Genomic DNA, 18,084 nt, shown 5'->3' on the forward strand with positions numbered 1-18,084 from the left:
ATTTCCTAATCTGTCAACCGGAGCTAGTTAACTACGGAGATAGGCACATTTAGATCAATGCATAGATATGGTCATGTATTCCTACGGCACAGCAACCTACCTTAGGTAGATAGTGTCAAGTGAGAAGAATGCATAGGTTAGGACTCGGTGTATGACTCTCCGTCTATCGAATAGCCTTGAATGTATATAGGTAAGAAATCATTGTGAGACTTTAGCCAATGGCTTCATTACATAAATGGTTTAGTAGGTACGAAGTAGTGTTAGAGTCTCACGTGTGCAACAAGGACTAGATCTTACTTATCTCACCTCATTCCAAGGCTCCTTGACAGCCGATCATGCTAGACTGGTAAAGATATCTTACAATTATTCGCCAGAGGACGTAATATAAGCATGACGATCTACAATGAATCGTTGTCGACATAATATGACTTGCTGTAGTTATCTTCATTAAGAGTAACGATATTCGGAATTTCGCGAATCCTGAACACTCATAATGTCCTGGTTTTGATATCATATTTGACTTATGCTTATCTCATAAGTGGAAGATTTCCTCGTTATCTGTTTTCTGTCTCCTTGATCATTGTTTGTCTATTGATCGGGGTCTATGCAATTAGTAGGTCGTAATGCTCAGAGATCAAACCAATAAAACCATCCTCACACACTTATAAATACATGATCAAGTGCTTGTTCAAATATATGCGTAAAAAGGGTTAGCTGCCGTATAACCGCCTTGGCCGCCAACCGCATCGAACCCCTGCCGTCAGCTGAGGATCTTCATCTTATGGTTACGCCCGAAGCCACCATGTCTTGCCTTTGTCGACCAATCAGAGATCCACCTACTTTGTGACTCTGGGGAAATCTCGATGGAGAAGAGCCGCAGCCAAAGCAGCTGACGGGAGAATGCATATGGAGGGTAGGCAGTGATAAATGCAAGGCTGAGTCCGCATCGCTATTTTATAAGACTTCTGGCCATCCTCTTACACGAAATATCGCGGCTAGTTTGAATCGTCAGCGACTTTGAGCGATCGCGCATAGCTTGATGTGGTCTCTGTAATGCGCGACTAGAAAACCAACGCCTAGCATGCTTGTGTCGTGAAGAATAAAGCAGAGTCGAGATCGCCCAAGTCAAGATGGCGGAAGCCGGTCGTGAAGACTCGGGTGGCCTGGGTCTTGAAGCTGAGTTGGAGTTGCAAGATGCGACAACGCGCTCTACCAGTAGCGCTCCTGATACGAATAACAGAACTAGCGAACACGGAGCTACTAGTGACCACGGAGCATCACATAGCGACGGCTCGGAATGTGGTGATGATCCCGATATTAAGAGATCTATCGATAGTAGCTACTCGCATTGGAATCCGGAGCCAGGGTTCGCGCACATCGACGGCGACATTGACGGGCATGGCTACAATCAGACTACGGTCGATATTATCGCCATACCCTGCGTCGGCGCGTCTCCTGTCGATACCTGGGCTAGAGATCCCCTCACGGAGGACTACTTTGGATTTCCTATATCGAATGAACTGCACCACTACTCAACTGTCAAGGAGCTACCGGAAAGCAGCATTCTCTCACCTACAATTAACCGTCCCCTACCCAAGGCGAGTCAGATGTGGATCAGGCAGGGCATCCGTAAGGAGGTTAGCACGGCACGAGTGATGCTTTACCGTCACCGTGAATTGGTAGAGGGCATGACGCTCGACCAGGCTGCCGATGACCTGCTTGATCAGATTTCAAAGATCCGCGCGAGCCAGTCAAAATCGAGGCCTATCTTTTTTATATGTCATAGCATCGGTGGACTTGTTGCGAAACTGGCCTTGGTCAAGGCGAACCAGAAGCCCGAGTTTCGGTCTCTGATCTTCGATTGTCATGGCATCGCGTTCTTTGGTAAGCCTGCTTTGGTTCCGTTTGCCTGATCTTCGTGTATGTTATTAGCATGTGCGGTTACTGACCTGTGTTAGCTACGCCGCATCGCGGCTCGAGTTACATGTCGATGTCCCATCTACGAGACAGCATCCAGCAACTACTGTTCTTGCAAAGTCCGCTTCCCAGATCTATCGCTCGCGAGTTGAAGCTAGGGAACAAGTCGTTGCTTCAGATACATGATCAGTTCATGGATCTTGCTAGCGAGTTACGTATATGGACATTTTACGAGACAGTAGATTCGCAGTTGTCCGGCCTCGGCATTTCTGACATTGACGAAGTCCACTTTAGCGCTCCGTTAACATCCATTAAATCAGGACTGCTCGGGAATCGAGGAGAGCAAGCTTTATCTCTCGAGAGCGATCACGCTCACTGTGCCTCGTTCGGACTTGGCAACATCCGAACGATGCACTCATTTTTAGCTGATTTAGGAGCAGCGGTCCGGAAGGCGGAAGAGCTAAGCGCCAATTTCGAACATACGCCGCTGAGGTTAAGCGAAAACATCAAGCTCGAACTGATCGGTTTTTACGGAGACCCTGAAGGTGAATCCGGTCAGGAAATCAGGCTCTACATCTCGAAACATATTTTGAAAGATTTTCTTGAGAAAGGCCCCGAGAAGTGCCTCCAGGAACGTATGAACACTGTAGCAGCTAGGCGGCACCGGGGCATATTACGACCGCGGCGTCCATTATCGGGCCCGTCACCGATTGCAGGCGCATTAGGGATCGTACAGGACTTTGGTCAGATGCTCCTGGGCTCGGTCCGGCCGAATAGCTCACCCGAAAACTCTGAGAATGAGCCCAAGACCGGCCAGTCACCTGAGATCGTCGTGACAAGCCATGCTTCTTCGCGGCCATCGATATCAGGCGCATCAACGGAGCCTACCCCAGCCTTCTCGTCGAGGAGAAGCCGTGGGCTAACAGTTCCTGCCCTTGCGACCCCGGGGTTCCATCGTCCATCCTCTAGGAGTAGTACCGAGACGGCCAGAACTACCAGCTCTGAGCCTCAGGGGGCTGATGTTTCTCCAAGGACGGCAGGGGCTGGTTTAACCGCTAGCAGGGAAGATTCCTTTGAGTCGAAGGGTGGTGTTAGTCACGCTTCCACATTGCAGAGTATGGGAGCTGGCTTTTCTCGACCGGACCCTGCCAGAAGAAAGTTTATGTGGATTCATCTGCCCTTCAACAATCCACATTGGGTCAAGGTACAGCTATTACTCTATCTCGTTGCTGAACTTTACTAAATATGCCCTAGAAAATCTTCGATAAGCTCTCCGAGACGCAGAATCGAAATTTTGAAAAACTCCTTAGCAACGAAAACTGGGTTAATAGGCATGTTCAAGGGCGACACACGAATTTAGATGCTTCGTATGTCAAGCCTGGGTGTGCTTTTGTTCCTTCAGAGGCCGGTAAGGGATCAACACCCCATCTCGTAGTAATGTACGAGAGCCAGACCGACCTTACTAATCTTCATAGCAGGCTCACCTCGTCCGCCATCTCCAGGACGAGCTTGTAGGAGCCCTAGCCCCGCGATCACTCCTACACACCTGTACCTCTATCTACCGTATCTTCACTTTGATACATATGTAAATATAGTGCGGCGTCGCAATATCATCAGGCGGAGGATGGATCAAGGTAGAGCAAGACCTGTTCCGAGAGATGTTGCCGAGCTTGAGTCGCTTGACTCGCGGGTGATCTGGCAGTATATCGGACACGACCCACCCCTTAATACGCGTAGAACCCTAGATCAGTATGGCTATCCGGCTCTCGGGGATACTTACGCGCGAGACGACGACCAAATGTTGTACAAGCTTACCAAAGAGAGGATTGCGATCCCATTTAAACGAAAGCGAGATATGTATCACGTAGGTGACGGCAAAGAACCCGTGAGCGCACTTTCACCTGGAAGTCGGTTGATGTCGACTGTGGACACATTAAAAACCGCAGATACAGCGACTCACAAGGAGGAGAGTGATTCAGAACTTGAGAACGACATTATCGATGGCAATGTCCTTATGGTCGACCAGCTATGGCTTTGGGCGGTTGATACGAGTAAGTTGCTACAGAGGATGGGTCATGTTACTTATGTATGATTCGCTAACATTTCTGAAAGCGACTTTAACGACCTTCTTCCCGAAACGCGAATCATATCCGACGGAAGGTCCGCTATTCCAGCAGGCGGATTTGAGAAACAGCGTATACAATGAGTTGAACGGAGACCTAAGCGGTCGCTGTGAGAATGCACTGGATCTCGCCGCTTTCATAACTCTGCATGCAGTTACGGTGTTGCTCGATAGGACTTCCCACCCGGACCTAGAAATATTCCGTATATTTGAAGAGGCTATTGGGATACTTGTAGGTGATTCGTGCATCTGAAAATTTATGAGAGTAATTACTGACAACCAACAGACCGAAAAGATGACTTCATCGCTGAAACGATTCCGAATGCAGACATTTCGAGATAGGATCTTTGAAGATTCCGATTCAGACGAGCCCGAGGACAACCGATCCAAGAGCATAAAGCAGCGTCACAGGCGAGAACTAGAGCAGTCGGAACGAGAAAACCGCGAAAACACATCCGCCTTACTTGAGCTTCGGGACATGGATGATGAACTCAACACGATGATGAACCTCTTCTCGGAACAGAAGGCTGCGATTAAGGCGATGAAGGAAAGCTACGAGAGACCTGAGCTCCTATCATTTACCGAGAATGGTCGGGGGTTCCTGGATGAAGCCTTGAAACGGCTGCAGGAGTATCAGAAACAGGTACACGACATGATCAAGCGAGTGGATAACACCAAGAAAGATGTAAGGGCCATCCGACCTAAGGGTATACGATAGGGATATTGAAACGGCTGCTAACAAAGTGCTTGTAGTACGAGAAACTCCAAGAGATGATACAACGTCAAGCTCAAGTAGATGAAGTACGGTGGTCGCGGTTACAGACCGAGCTAGCGAGTTCTCAAAACCTCTCAGTCATGATCTTCACGATATTTACAGTGTTGTTCTTGCCGCTGAGTTTCTTTACCAGTCTGTTCGGTATGAATACTAAGGAGTGGGGAGGTGAAGACGACAACTTTGTCAGTCTTGGTTTTATCGGCGCCATCTCGCGTAAGTTCTTTTCCTCCTCTCGGACGCAAATAGTAGATTATCGGGTGTGTTACTTAACTGGTATCATTATAGTCCCCGTATCCGTAGCGCTCATCGGCGGCACGCTTCTGGCAGCCTTTAGCGGTCGCGTGCAGACTATCTCTAAGGGGTGTTTTAAACTATCAAAGAAATGGGTGCAGCAGAGTACAGCTAAGCTCGCGAAACTAGAGCCGGAGGCGTCGCGACAGGCGAAGCAGCGACGCAAGCAGCAACGGGAGCAGCGCGAGCAGAGAGCAGAACGACGTCGTGAGCGTGGTTACGACTTCTGGGAGACGGTGCGGGTAGAGAGGCCTGGCGAATACGTCATTCCGGACCTAAACCGCAAGACGGCGACTAGGAGGAGACTGGCGGGTCGCGGGACGTGGAAGAGGATAATTAAAGATGGGTATTAAGGAGATCTGCATGTGGATTGAGTGTTGGCTTTTGAAGCGGAGCGGATGATACCCAACTAAGTTGTCCATGTATGAGGATAATGAGGAGGACAATGATGAGGATAATGATGAGGATTATAATAGTAGCATTAATGTTAGATACCTAACCTAGGTTAATTGTTAATATTATATTGATTATTCGACGGGTATACCAGAGTTGCTAAATGGTTAACCTAGTGGTGTTAGTGGTGTTAGTGGTGTTAGTGGTCACTATTATTCTATTATTCCCACTCCCCCCGCAACTAACCGCGACCTACCGCTGTTACGTGTTGATGTCATCGTAACGATGCTTCATGTAACTTTCACTTATTATTCAAACTTCTTACATCCTCAACCATCTCATGAGGGACCAGTCAGTAAGCACCATCCAGCGAGTGCTGCTCATACGTCACCGGCCACGGCCACGATCATTCCAATCGCATCACTTTAACCAATTTAACACAACCTTTAGGAAACAAAAGAGCATCATGCCGGCGACAGTGGATACCTCGCTACCGGGAAACGCTACCGGCGCGGCAGCTGGATTTGCAGCGGAGCACGCCGCTGAACATCCCCTTAAGCTATACGGAGGTTGGTTCTGTCCGTTCGTCCAACGGACCTGGATCGTGTTGCACGAGAAGCGCATTCCGCATCAATATGTCGAGATCAATCCGTATGCTAAAGCACCCGAGTTCCTAGCGCTCAACCCGCGCGGACTTGTTCCTACGTTAGCTGTTCCTGTGGATGCGGAACGCAAAGGAAATAAGCGGAAGCCATTGTACGAAAGTGCTGTTGTGTGCGAATATCTCGACGAGGCGTATGCTGACGAGAAGGAAAATGGACCTGGATTATTACCCCGCGACCCATACGAGCGTGCTAGGTGCAGACTCTGGATTGATCATATTAGCAGTAAGATCGTACCGGGTTTCTATCGAGTGCTGCAACACACTTCCGATAAGGGATATAGCATCGAAGAAGCGCGAGAAGGTTTCCTCGGCCAAATTAAGACGTTCGTAAAAGAGATTCTAGAAAATGAGAAAGATGGCGAAGATAGCGGGCCGTGGTTTCTCGGCCGTACATTCAGCTTGGTAGATGTTATGCTTGCACCCTGGGCGAAGCGCCTCTTCCTTATCGATCATTACAAGCCCGGCGGAGTGGGCATTCCGGCCTCGGGACAGGCCGGCGATGAGGAAGAAGAGAAAATATGGGAAAGATGGAGGAAATGGTATGACGCGATAGTTGAGCGCCAGAGCGTCAAAGATACTTGGAGCGCTGATGAGCAGTATATCGCTGCGTATAAGAGATATGCGGAAGATACGACGCAGTCTGAGGTCGCGCAGGCCACGAGAAAGGGCGAAAGACTTCCGTGAGACGATGGCACCATTCGATTGCAATTAGGTTAGGTTAGATATTCACATATCTTCAAATTGTCTCACTCACCTACTTGATCTGGTCTATTCGAAACGAAAATGGCGATTTTCTAAGAGGCACAAGCTCCACCTGAATCAATAGCTTCGGTTGGAATCATTCGCGATCCTTCAGTGGGGATTTTATTAGGTATCTTAATTCTTAGCTTCTACCTGCGAGGTTCTATAATTATCTCTATTTTTATCAATAACAAGCATGGCACCCCGGAGAACTCAGCACAGACTAGATCGAAGAGATACTGTATAATGCGGAAATATAAATTCATTATCGATGCCAACACTCGCAATAGCCTTTTGGACTTCCCCGTTTTATTGGGTGCTCGTCCGTAGGTCTGGCCTGGAAGCCCTGTTACTTGCAAGCCCCGCCATCAGAAGCTGGAAGGATTCTCTTGATCCAGAGAGCCATGTTTCAAAATAATAGATCCTTCTGCACCCTCATTTCTTTTGTCCTCTCATTCCTCTGTAGGATAAGTCATAATGTGACAAACAGTGAATCTATCTTATCTCGTCATGTAGGTCAAAGTTGACCGAGTTGATGAGTACAGTAGCCACTGAAGATATTATCCACTAGAGATAGATTCAACGTACAGAGTAGCATGTACAATTAAAGATTATTATTTTCCTGACAGCAGCCTTCAATAAATTGCCATTAATACTGAGTTAGTTCTGCCTGTCTATTTCTATTTCTAGCGTCGGCCCATTAAGTTGAAGCAAGTCAACATGAGGCTGTGTGCCGGTTGACCTATATAGGCAGTTCGCGGCGTCGCAGATGGTCCACCACATATCGAGATTCCCGTTTGGGGGTCCAAACTGTACTTCCACTCCCCTTAATACCTACCGCCAAGATGCGTGTCCTTCTAGTCAGGCACGGGAATTAACGATCATTAGATCTTCCCCAGATCACCTTACTCGATAGTTAAGCGATTGCTCGTTAGACAATAGCGATAGCCTATCCTGATCTAGTACCCATGTTACACCCTAGACGGCGAAGTTATTTTTGCCATCTAGCACGCTACGCTACGTTACTTTCTTTGCCAGCCTTCTCGGCGTTAGAATCCTATAGACCTCTAACGATGAATTTTGAGCTGGCTATACCCTGTCCTACGTCCGTAGGCGGCCCAGCAGCAAGGTCAGACGGCTTGGCGTAGCCCCGTCTTCCCATCGTCGAGTCCGTATATAACACCAAGGCAGACGGCCGTATCGATGATCGGCGGATAGTTCAACTTGTGTTTCTTCGTAGGGTTTTTTCTTTTCCGTCTTAGACACTCATTTCATAGTCATTCGGCTCCATTGGTTTTGCGTTCATTATTAGAGATCCGGAATCCTTCCCTTCTTTTTTTCTTTTTACTGTTTCTATCGCAAACATGAAGACATCATCAGTTCTCTCTTTAGCGGCTCTGTCCGCAACGGGCGTCGTGGCTAAGCCGATGCCTGTGTGGACGAACGAGGTAGCGCCGCGGGACATCGACGGTATAAAATCGATTGTTGGAAAGGTCTCCGATGCCATCGCGAAACTCGATGGATCAGTTAAGGCCTTCGATGGCTCTGACATTAAAGGTGTAGAGAACAACGCGAAGGACCTCGTCAAACTTCTCACGGAGGGTGGAAAGGAGCTAACCAGCGGCGACGGTGAGCTCTCGTTGGTCGACGCGATAGGGCTGACGGAAGTCGTGACACCGCTAGGTCCCGCGGCCGAGGACCTGCTCAAGGATGTGACGGACAAGAAGAAGGAATTCGAGAAATGGGCTCTGTGCTCCATCGTTGGTGGTGCCGTTCAGGATATCGGTGGTGCTGCTAAGTCTCTCGTCGACGGTGTCGTCAACCAGGTCCCCGAGGCGGGACGTGATATCGCACAGGACGTTGCCGACCAGGTCGTGAACAAGCTGTCCAGCCTAGTCGGCGAATTCGCCCCCGACAAGTGCAAGGACGCGAAGGAAACCCCCAAGCCTTCTGACGACAGTTATGTCACCATGGAGACTACCATCACAACCACCACTCCTTGCTCAACCCACCCTACAGAGACTCCTACAGAGACTCCCTCTACTACGCCGTGTGACGAAAACACAACCGTGGAGATCACCATAACCACCACGACACCTTGCAGCTCTACCGAGACCCCCGAAGAGACTACCCCGCCGAAGGACACTCCCAAGGAGACACCACCTCCTAAAGACACCCCGAAGGAGACTCCACCACCCAAAGAGACTCCCAAGGAGACACCTAAGGAAAGCAGCACTTCGTCAAAGGAGACCCCCACTTCGACTTCTGAGACTCCTAAGGAGACGCCGAAGGAAAGCAACCCTCCTAAGGATACTCCCAAGGAGAGTAACCCCCCGAAGGATACTCCTAAGGAGACCACTCCTCCCAAGGAAACCCCCAAGGAGACCCCACCGCCCGAGGACACTCCTAAGGAGACTCCCCCCACCGTCATTAAGAGCACCGTCACCGAGACTGCACCCTGCTCATGCGAGACCGACTCTTCCACCACCCCCGTCGAGATCGTCACCGTCACAACTACGCCGCCCTGCTCGACTTCTTCCATGACTACTTCTTCCGTGGTCACCCCGCCTCCGCCACCCCCAGCCCCCATCACCACCCCGATCGTCAGCGCAAACACAACCACCACACCCAGCCCCACCGGCTCAATCTCTAAGCCGGCCATTCCCATCGCCACAGGCGGCGCCGTCGCTCAAGTAGCTAGCATGGGCGCTACCGGCTTATTCGCCGTTCTCGCCGCTATCTTCATGCTATAAACTCCATATATACATCCATCCATGCATAAACGCATGAACATATATATACCCAGCTCGTTTCCTTTTGTCCCATTTAAAAAAGTTCGCGGGCGCGGTTAGGATGAATGAGTTAGCGGCAAGGCGGGGGGAGGACGAGTAATGGCTGGTTGATTCTATAGACGAACGGACGTAAACGACGGGTTTGGTGATGCCACGGCTGCATGAAGCTGCATCTTATTGTCTGTTATATTTAGGCTTTTGGTTTGTTTCTTTGCTATTCTTCTCCCGGTGTTTTGCGGGGCTGGCGGACCCGGCTAGTATTGATCAACTTATTATTATTATCAGTGTATATAGTGTAAATATAACGTTTGATGTATATAATGTGCCTGATAGATCTTTTTGCTTTTGGATGTGAATAGTCGCCTGATGTGATGTAGATGTTATGAGGGAATCTAGCATTGCATTAAAACGAGTTGGTGGTTGACTCTTGGGATACCTGTTGTTCATTCCCCCCTTTACGTCCGCTTCATATTTGTATATTGTAGTTTCAAGATATCACTAGGGTCGGCTATAGTCAACGTAAAGTGAATAAATTGAACTAATTCAAACCAATCGTTTTTACATATAAGCCATTTTTTCTAAGCCAAGTCTCTGTCAGACCTAGCATGCATCCAACACCAAACATACCTTAAGCAGAGCGAGGTTAGGAAAGTGTTCCTGAGGAGCTTTGACTTTTCAACTAACAAGAAACGACCGTCATATCTTATCCATTATAATTGTCTTAATTTTATGCAGCAGAAGTTTCAGTTGGCTCTAGGCATGGAGGTGGTGAGAAAGTCGGCGTAGGGCCACAGGCTGGGTAGCACCTTAATAAACGTTAGATTGGCATGCGCTCTTCTTTGATTAGTAGCAGGTACATACCCTCCATAGGTGAGGATGGCAGTAGGAGGCGATCCGCAGCTCCTGAGATAATCGACGCAAACAGTTCCCGTACTAGTGCAAGGCGAGGCTGTTGATGTTACCGGCGGCAACGTCGTCGGGGCCGATGTAATCTCTGGGCATGGCGGAGGACTCGGCTGAGAATGCGTGCACATATCGTAACATCTGCCGTACTTGATTCCTGTAGGAAAGTTAATTTTTCATCTCATGGCTCAATAGAGCGGTGGCATTTCATGGAGGGCTACCAACCACATTTATTAACACCATCTATACATCTGATGCGAGGACAGTCGGCCTTTTCCGGCAATGCGATAGCGGCAGCCCCAAGGGCCAGGAAAATGATGTTGAATAGCATTGTGAAGGGCTAATATCTGAACATTTACTTATGCTTGGTTAACGGAAACAGCGTAGCTATGGAGGTTGTGGCAGGGCAGGCTTTATGTAGTTCTAGAAATGCCATCCTGGGACGTACCTACATCACGGATACGTTGATACGAAGTTAGATGCCTTGGCATATACGAAAATCGCAAACGGTATCTCGTCCCGCTAGCAATTTATTACTCCATCCGGTAGAGGTGGCCCCGGAATCTGGGGTTGGAAGGCACAGGATAGAGCCGGTACTAGAAGTATTGAAATTAACCTAGGGGTCATAGGCTATTGCCGTATTGTTAGCTAAGCCGGGATTCATGTTGCGATGGACAAGGCCATCGTATCGTATCTTAGACCACCCGTTCCTGCATATGTACACCTTGTTGTAAAGAACCGGGCTCCGGACGAGCGAGATCCTAGCCACGTTATGGACTTGGGGTCGTCTGTTTGACTGCTGACATCTTCAGATCGGCATATTGCATTCGTATTGAACAGGTGTAATTCGATTCGGCATAGCGTAGGACTAGCCGTTACTCTGAAAATTCTGTTTGGGTGTTCTAGAAAAGTCAACGACAAGTGTATAGATTGTTATGCGGTGGAATTAACCGGACTGTTGTATTAGCCTTTCTTCCGCACTTGGCGCCGCAACCTCTATTATATCAAACATATTGCGGGGGATGTATTGCCGCCACTTAAGGTAGGCAACTAGATATTCTATCTGAGTCTGGGAGTTACGTGGATGTATGACTTGGGAGCTGAATTTTTGGCGACATATAGCTCCATATGGATTGTGTAAATGAGCTGAGTTATGGAGGGGCTGGACTTGATCATGAAGTTTGTACAAGACTATCGAAAGTTTAGCTTCATATCCTCTAAAAGCCTTGCTTATTTAAATTAAAATGTTCCTCTATTAGTACCAATATATTCGTAGTGTTAGGTTAGATAGTAACCATTATAGCTTACCAAACGGTTGTTGTTTCTTTAATATCAAGGCCTTTCACCAGGTTGCCTACCTCTCATCTATTAATGTCATGTTGCGTTAATCATGGGGTTTGACACTTCACTTTCATGTTTTTTCTTCTTCAAAACTCTACCTATTTAACTAATCGGGAGACTGTTATGTTGATGACAACATAGAGCCAACTGATCTCATCATGTTGACTCGTAAAATGATGGCGTTCCGAACGATATTAGATTGAATTTGTACCTGCGTATCATGGAACCGGTTTAACTATTAAGCGTAAAAAGAACTGAGGTCAGGGGTATGGACCCATCCCGCCGGGGCCGAGTGGGTAGATCCGGGTTCGTATGTGGCTTTTTTAGATCAAGCCATGTCATACGCGTTATTTTGGATTCAATTCCCAAGTCAGTTGTATCCTTCGATTCCTGCGACGCGAGCTTTTCCATACTAGAAAATACGGAACCTTAACGAAAACGTGCCGAGGACAGTGAACAAATTCCAATACTTACAACTAACACAAGTAGGACCTATATGCGATATAATCGTACCGGTCTTGTCACGTTTTGAAAATCGTCACGAGATATCATCTCCATCGCACATTGTATGACCTTATCGTTTGACAGCTTAGAACGGTCCAGCTTTCAACGGTCCAGCTTGTGTTGCCTATCATCATATGTCCAATACCAGGTGCAGACGTCAGATGCTGCCGCATATTGAACATCGGGCGGGCTTCACCGAACGACTAGCGTCATTTGCCGCCGCAGATTTCGAGAAGAGCTTCCTTTCCGTTTGCTTGGCAAGCATCAGTACGAATTTCATCAAGATGAATGAATCTATTCCGAATTTTCCATCCTTACTTGGGTCAGCTCAAGTGAGAGCAAAGCTATCCGTTGCTTTCTGTTATTTTTTCAGCAGTTAAGGGGAAGCCTGTCTCGTTGCTGTTATGCGTTGGCCCACGTAAAGAAGCACTATGAGATCATGCGGGGGGAGGGAAAATACATCATTCATCGTCCATCGTCTTAAGTGGCAACGGGTTCGTCTCTATGTAGTGTAGCGTGCTCGACAGCTCCAGCAATCATACGCAGTCATACGTATTGCATAAAGCTAGAAGTCTAGCCTGGCCTACCTGCTAAGCATCTACGATTGGCGTCTGTATCTGTATGTGTGTAATAGGCCTCCCATCTTATTCCCATCCAGGCGATCCAAGCCATCCCACTCAACCCGCACTGCCCCCTGCAAATAGCAGAAGAGCTGTAATCCCAGTTGACATCACCTCTTATGCAATCCTCTAAAAGCTCTTCGATGTTCACGACAGCTATTCGCTACACCGGTGGATTCTGACAGCAACATCGGCAACGCTGTAATTTTCCGAGGACCTCACCAACCAGTAAACGTCGACTTGCTGCAGCGAATACGTCGAGGCGCAGTTTTGCGTAATAAGACCCTACCTGCAGCCCCTCGGGAGGTCTCCCAGTGTTATTCTACATAATACATTGCATACATTGCTTGTGCTTTTAAAAGCCGCACATCACTGCGCTGCATTTTGTAGCTTACGGCTTGCCTTTCTTCGAAACTGGTACTTAACAACTACCACCTACTCAACATACCTTATTACGCAAACACCAACCATGGCGTCTCGATCGCGCAACCATCACAATCGCCATGACGATCCTTATGTCTTTGACGACCCGTACCGCCATTCGAATTCGCCTATCAATGACACTGCATACGAGTACGTTGGTACTGATGAAGCCACCAACGCTTCTAAATCTCATCGCGGCACATCCCCAGATCCTGAACCACGTCGACGACAGAGTCCCTCTAGGAGAAATTCCAGAACCACCAGTCCTCCTCCTCGATATTCCGAACGCGATAGAGCGCATACCCTACCATCAAAACCTGATCGACGCTCATCACCCCATAGAACTTCTCGACATGCCTCGCCACCTCGCACCGGCAGAAAGGCATCTCGAAGTAAACACCGTGAAGATCAAGGCTTCCTTCAACGGCCGGGTGTTCAACGTACCAAGTCTATAGGCCAGAAAGGCTTGAAATTCATTAGCGAAGCGGCTGCATTATACGCTGCAACACAAGCCGGATCAGGTGACCGAGGCCGCTCGCAGAGTCGCGATAATCCTCGCCGCAGCTCCCATTATGATTCGGAACCAAGACACCGTCATCATCATCGGCACCACTCTCCTACTCCTTCCCCGTCGCCTCACAGGAGGCGTTCGCGAGCATATAGCGATGACCCTCCGCGTAGGCATCGGAGACACAGATCTCCGTCCGTAAGTGACGAGTCAGATTATGAACGCGATCGAGGTCGACGCCACCGACGATCCCGAGCCAGTTCATACACTCAGAGTCCGTCACCGTCTCCTCCGCGTCACCGGGGCCGTAAATCTAAATCGGCGTCATCCGGCGTCGGATCTTCCAAGGTACCTAACGAAATTGCCGATAGGTGGCAAATGGCTGCTCGAGCAGCTCTTGAAGCGGGTGGCCTCACCGCCTTCAGACTTCGCAAGGACCCAGGCAGCTGGACAGGCGAGAAGGGCGCCAAAATAGCCACAGCTGCTTTGGGTGCAGCAGCGATCGACGCCTTTATCGACAAGGACCCAAGACGAGCAAAATCTAAAGGGGTCAAGGGGTTCGCCGAAACCACGATTAGCAGCATGATTGCATCGAAACTAATGGGTGTCAAGAGCCCCGGTAAACGCAAGGGTAAATAGAAATACTGATATATGATCGAACCGAACCGCTTTCTTCGCCGTTCGTGGATTTATCTTACCGCTGTTATACCGAATTGGCATTTTGTTTCTTTTGATATTCAAGGCTATTATGTCAGATTGGCGTTGAAGGGAAATATGATACGATGGATGAGAGAAACCTAACGATGTTATGACGATATTTTCTCCGAAAGGCAACGATTTAGACGAACAGCATGCGAGGCGTTAGGGTTGATGGCTGGACTTAGCATAAGAGTATATAAAATTCTTTATTTGAATAGAAAATCATAGATACGCCTTCCTGATTGTTCATCTAACACTGCAATCCACATAAACGACTTCAGTATGTCTTGCATTTCTCTCCATGTTTTAATATGGCATCTGCCCACATGTTCTTCTATACGTTCCCTTAGCCATACCTCGTCTGATATATTGAAGATCGAGATAGCTCCGATTATCAATAGCCAGAGTATGAGCTGTGAGGAAACCGCATCAGATGGCACAAGGCTGAAAATGGAGATTTGGTATGCGACAGCCAAGTCACAGTACGGCGGTTTAATGTCTTGCCATTGCAAGAAGACGTGATAACAAAACGCCGAAAGGCCTTGTCGTACGGCTTCGTCAGCCGACCCGGAGGAGAAACGCATGTGGAGCAGGCGATATGTTACCGCAGTCATTGTTTCGTAGATGATATCCGAGCGGACTGTCTGTCGAGTTTGGGTCCCGAGATCGATGAACAAGCAGAATCGCTTCAAGACCCTCCAGGCCGTTACTAGCTCATCCTCGGTGATTCCAACTTGTTTCATATCGCCCCGGGATAATGCCCCATCAACGGAAGCCGGCATTAATTTCTCGGGATATTCTGCCATCGGCTCAGAAGGCTGGATGAAAAATACGGGGCACGATCCATTAAGCAATGCGACCCCTAGGTCACACCTATAAAGGGTTAGTGTTTGATACCAGCGAGTACGGGTCCTTGCATTTCCTTGCCTTAACATCTCTAGCAGTAATGGTGTTCCTTCGAAAACGTCGAGGCCTCCCCTTAAGTCGACCATTTTGCGAAGACCTTCCATATGTTGCTTCGAGGTCTCGTAGTCTCCGTCGAATTGTGCTACACTTGCTAGTTTCAAAACCACGCTCATTGTTGAGTCTGAAATCTTCGTTTGGTCATCGTCCCCCAATAGCCTTTCGCGAAGAAGTCTTAGTCCTTTCTGGAAGTGCAGTATGGCTACGGGGTTAAGATTCCCCTGACGGCGTAGGACTCTGTCGATGAAACCTTGTACGGCAAATGCCATTATGTGGAGGGCAACGGCATCTCGTCCGAATGGAGAGACCCATCCTTCATCGTCCCCTTCGAAGCTAATCGCTGCTCTTAAGGGGAAGGTAAGCTTCCTTGATACTGTTGTAACTGGGTTTATATAGGGTTAGCTAATGTATACCCTGTAAGAATGCCATGACTGAGAACCTTTTGCCATGTTAAAAAGCGTCAAAGGCTCTACATCGTCGGAAAAGTTGACGAAATAGAGGTTTAACCCGATCCGACCAGGAATTAACGGGGCATAAACTTCAACGACTTCTTCTAGTTTCAGTGGCTCTGACTGAGCACGGATAATTGTTGTCGTCCTACTGGCCGATCGTTGGTCTACGGCAGGGCGAACTCCTTTTCGTGTTTTCCCCCTTCTTGCGTGACTTCTAATTAGCTTCCTAGTGGCTGGATCGGTCTTCTCGATGCTCGACGATATAATGAATGGCATCCCGGTTGATGAGGCGGAGGGCCTTCTGGATCCATCCGGACCTGACATCTTGACCTGCCTTGGCATTTCTGTTTGTTCACCAAAGGCAGTAAAGCCATGATCGATAATGGTGCAAAGGAGACGCAAGACGAGATGAACTGTTTAACACGGAAGGACGTTGCTTACACATCTCACGATCGGCGTGATTCTCAATGCCAAGACCTATCTTGTTTGCCGTTTAGGGGATCGCGGCTAAGAATTGGCAGGGGTGGAAAGGCCGCGACTCAGACTCATACCACTTACAAATCTACAAGCGTTAGGTCGACAACTTCACAGGAACTCTACAAGAGTATTCTCTAAATTATTTCTATAAAAGCACCGACAATCCCCATTCATATCATGGCATCCATACACCCCAATTCCCTATCAACCAAATTCTATTTCTTATGCAATGTCCTTTTCACGGAGATCGGTCTTGATCACTGGCTGCTCCACCGGAGGCATCGGTGCGGCATTGGCTGAAGTTTTCCAGGAAAAGGGTTACCACGTTTTTGCAACTGCACGGAATCCGTCGAAAATCCCACCTACTCTCTCTCGTTCGGCAAATGTTACGGTTCTGACTCTCGACGTACTATCGTCAGAGTCGATTGCTGCTGCTGTTGAAGGTGTGAAAAAGGAGACTGGCGGCACACTTGATATCCTTATCAATAACAGCGGCGGGATTATTCTTCTACCAGCTCTAGATACATCTATGGAAGATGGCAAAAGATTATTCGACTTCAATTTCTGGGCGCCGTTCGCTATGCTCCAAGCCTTCGCTCCTCTCCTAATCGAGGCCAAAGGATGCGTTGTGAATAACTCGTCTGCTAGTGCATATTCTCCTATGGCGCTTACGAGTAAGTACTTGATTGATATTTCGCAGCACTCTTTTCTAATAAATAAGGCGTCTATAATAGTTCGAAAGCTGCTCTTGCCATGGCCAGCGAGACGTGGCGTCATGAACTCCAGCCCCTTGGAGTTCGGACCGTTACTCTCATTACCTGTGCCGTCAAGACCGGGTCCTTTGCTAAATACCAGAGAGACGAAGTACCTGCGTCTTCGAAGTATTACGGCATCCGGGACTTCATCTATGGTTTTAGCGACGGCTGGCTTCAAGCCGGTGCTATTAGCTCGAGGCAGTACGCAACCAAGGTTGTTAGAGAGATCGAGAACGGCTCCACTGGGATAGTTTGGGCCGGTACCCACGCACTCTTGCTTCGGCTATTATGTTGGTTATTACCCAAGCCGCTTTTTGTGAGTATTATTTTTATCTCTAGTCTTTGGTATATGTCTAATTAGATCTGTAGGATATGGTGGTAGAGAGCGTCGTGCCTATTTCTAGCGAGATGGCCAAAGCTGAGCGGAAGAAAATCTGATAAACTGTATACATGAAAATGGGTACTTAACCCTTTAATAGGGAGGAGCAACGGCTTGTGTATGCCAATTGCAATATTTCTATTCTCGCTCTAATAGTTACCTTAGGTGCCTAGACCTATACAACAAGCATGTACGTAAACTTCTTGTTCCACAATGATCTCTAAGCTTGCTACCTATAGTTTAGAGATCGTTATATATAATAGCTTAGTTGATCATGTAATTAATACAATGAGCTAAGTTACTGAGGCTAGCTAAAAAGGATCAAGGCAGAGTTGGCTAAAGAACGGTGTCATCGTCAGAAAGCA

At 48.2% G+C, this 18,084-nt stretch overlaps 7 protein-coding genes across 7 annotated transcripts; 5 read left to right on the forward strand and 2 right to left on the reverse strand.

Annotated features, from left to right (window-relative positions):
• The first annotated feature begins 747 nt into the window (after positions 1-747).
• On the forward strand, positions 748-5,646 carry F4817DRAFT_339416 (uncharacterized protein). Its single transcript, XM_049303535.1, has 9 exons — positions 748-929; positions 1,000-1,884; positions 1,959-3,121; positions 3,172-3,325; positions 3,396-3,968; positions 4,030-4,271; positions 4,326-4,724; positions 4,793-5,027; positions 5,100-5,646. Exons 2-9 carry the CDS (start codon positions 1,131-1,133, stop codon positions 5,456-5,458), a joined length of 3,879 nt encoding a protein of 1,292 aa, XP_049158514.1. The 5' UTR covers positions 748-929; positions 1,000-1,130; the 3' UTR covers positions 5,459-5,646.
• Positions 5,647-5,771: 125 nt separating this feature from the next.
• On the forward strand, positions 5,772-7,592 carry F4817DRAFT_339419 (glutathione S-transferase). Its single transcript, XM_049303536.1, has one exon. The coding sequence runs from the start codon at positions 5,839-5,841 to the stop codon at positions 6,844-6,846; it is 1,008 nt and encodes a 335-aa protein (XP_049158515.1). The 5' UTR covers positions 5,772-5,838; the 3' UTR covers positions 6,847-7,592.
• On the forward strand, positions 7,588-10,011 carry F4817DRAFT_339420 (uncharacterized protein). Its single transcript, XM_049303537.1, has one exon. The coding sequence runs from the start codon at positions 8,268-8,270 to the stop codon at positions 9,654-9,656; it is 1,389 nt and encodes a 462-aa protein (XP_049158516.1). The 5' UTR covers positions 7,588-8,267; the 3' UTR covers positions 9,657-10,011.
• A 411-nt stretch (positions 10,012-10,422) lies between these two features.
• Positions 10,423-10,929, reverse strand: F4817DRAFT_316501 (uncharacterized protein; the record flags this gene model as incomplete). The annotated part of the gene is made up of 3 exons (XM_049300688.1): positions 10,423-10,501; positions 10,557-10,755; positions 10,824-10,929. The coding sequence occupies 3 exons, from the start codon at positions 10,927-10,929 to the stop codon at positions 10,423-10,425; spliced, it is 384 nt and encodes a 127-aa protein (XP_049158517.1).
• A 2,044-nt stretch (positions 10,930-12,973) lies between these two features.
• On the forward strand, positions 12,974-14,766 carry F4817DRAFT_123789 (uncharacterized protein). Its single transcript, XM_049297666.1, has one exon. It carries the CDS (start codon positions 13,533-13,535, stop codon positions 14,631-14,633), a length of 1,101 nt encoding a protein of 366 aa, XP_049158518.1. The 5' UTR covers positions 12,974-13,532; the 3' UTR covers positions 14,634-14,766.
• On the reverse strand, positions 14,767-16,616 carry F4817DRAFT_123788 (uncharacterized protein). The gene is made up of 3 exons (XM_049297665.1): positions 16,096-16,616; positions 15,621-16,038; positions 14,767-15,566 (listed from the first exon to the last, which is right to left on the reverse strand). Exons 1-3 carry the CDS (start codon positions 16,448-16,450, stop codon positions 14,900-14,902), a joined length of 1,440 nt encoding a protein of 479 aa, XP_049158519.1. The 5' UTR covers positions 16,451-16,616; the 3' UTR covers positions 14,767-14,899.
• Position 16,617: 1 nt separating this feature from the next.
• On the forward strand, positions 16,618-18,084 carry F4817DRAFT_123969 (NAD(P)-binding protein). The gene is made up of 3 exons (XM_049297668.1): positions 16,618-17,259; positions 17,307-17,656; positions 17,710-18,084. Exons 1-3 carry the CDS (start codon positions 16,815-16,817, stop codon positions 17,776-17,778), a joined length of 864 nt encoding a protein of 287 aa, XP_049158520.1. The 5' UTR covers positions 16,618-16,814; the 3' UTR covers positions 17,779-18,084.

The sequence above is a fragment of the Daldinia loculata genome (assembly GCF_022478755.1).
Source record: "Daldinia loculata strain CBS 113971 unplaced genomic scaffold F4817scaffold_28, whole genome shotgun sequence".
In the NCBI taxonomy this organism is placed as follows: domain Eukaryota; kingdom Fungi; phylum Ascomycota; class Sordariomycetes; order Xylariales; family Hypoxylaceae; genus Daldinia; species Daldinia loculata.

What these genes read in the sequence shown, in the direction of transcription:
- F4817DRAFT_123788 (XM_049297665.1), bottom strand. Translation starts at nt 16,450, where the DNA reads ATGCCAAGGCAGGTCAAGATGTCAGGTCCGGATGGATCCAGAAGGCCC. An exon ending in GCTTTTTAACATGGCAAAAG is followed by an intron (nt 16,039 to 16,095) that starts GTTCTCAGTCAT and finishes ATATAAACCCAG; the next exon opens with TTACAACAGTATCAAGGAAG. An exon ending in TTACTGCTAGAGATGTTAAG is followed by an intron (nt 15,567 to 15,620) that starts GCAAGGAAATGC and finishes AACCCTTTATAG; the next exon opens with GTGTGACCTAGGGGTCGCAT.
- F4817DRAFT_339416 (XM_049303535.1), top strand. Translation starts at nt 1,131, where the DNA reads ATGGCGGAAGCCGGTCGTGAAGACTCGGGTGGCCTGGGTCTTGAAGCT. An exon ending in ACAATCCACATTGGGTCAAG is followed by an intron (nt 3,122 to 3,171) that starts GTACAGCTATTA and finishes AATATGCCCTAG; the next exon opens with AAAATCTTCGATAAGCTCTC. An exon ending in GCTTTGGGCGGTTGATACGA is followed by an intron (nt 3,969 to 4,029) that starts GTAAGTTGCTAC and finishes CATTTCTGAAAG; the next exon opens with CGACTTTAACGACCTTCTTC.
- F4817DRAFT_123789 (XM_049297666.1), top strand. Translation starts at nt 13,533, where the DNA reads ATGGCGTCTCGATCGCGCAACCATCACAATCGCCATGACGATCCTTAT.
- F4817DRAFT_123969 (XM_049297668.1), top strand. Translation starts at nt 16,815, where the DNA reads ATGTCCTTTTCACGGAGATCGGTCTTGATCACTGGCTGCTCCACCGGA. An exon ending in TTCTCCTATGGCGCTTACGA is followed by an intron (nt 17,260 to 17,306) that starts GTAAGTACTTGA and finishes CTAATAAATAAG; the next exon opens with GCGTCTATAATAGTTCGAAA. An exon ending in TATTACCCAAGCCGCTTTTT is followed by an intron (nt 17,657 to 17,709) that starts GTGAGTATTATT and finishes TTAGATCTGTAG; the next exon opens with GATATGGTGGTAGAGAGCGT.
- F4817DRAFT_339419 (XM_049303536.1), top strand. Translation starts at nt 5,839, where the DNA reads ATGAGGGACCAGTCAGTAAGCACCATCCAGCGAGTGCTGCTCATACGT.
- F4817DRAFT_339420 (XM_049303537.1), top strand. Translation starts at nt 8,268, where the DNA reads ATGAAGACATCATCAGTTCTCTCTTTAGCGGCTCTGTCCGCAACGGGC.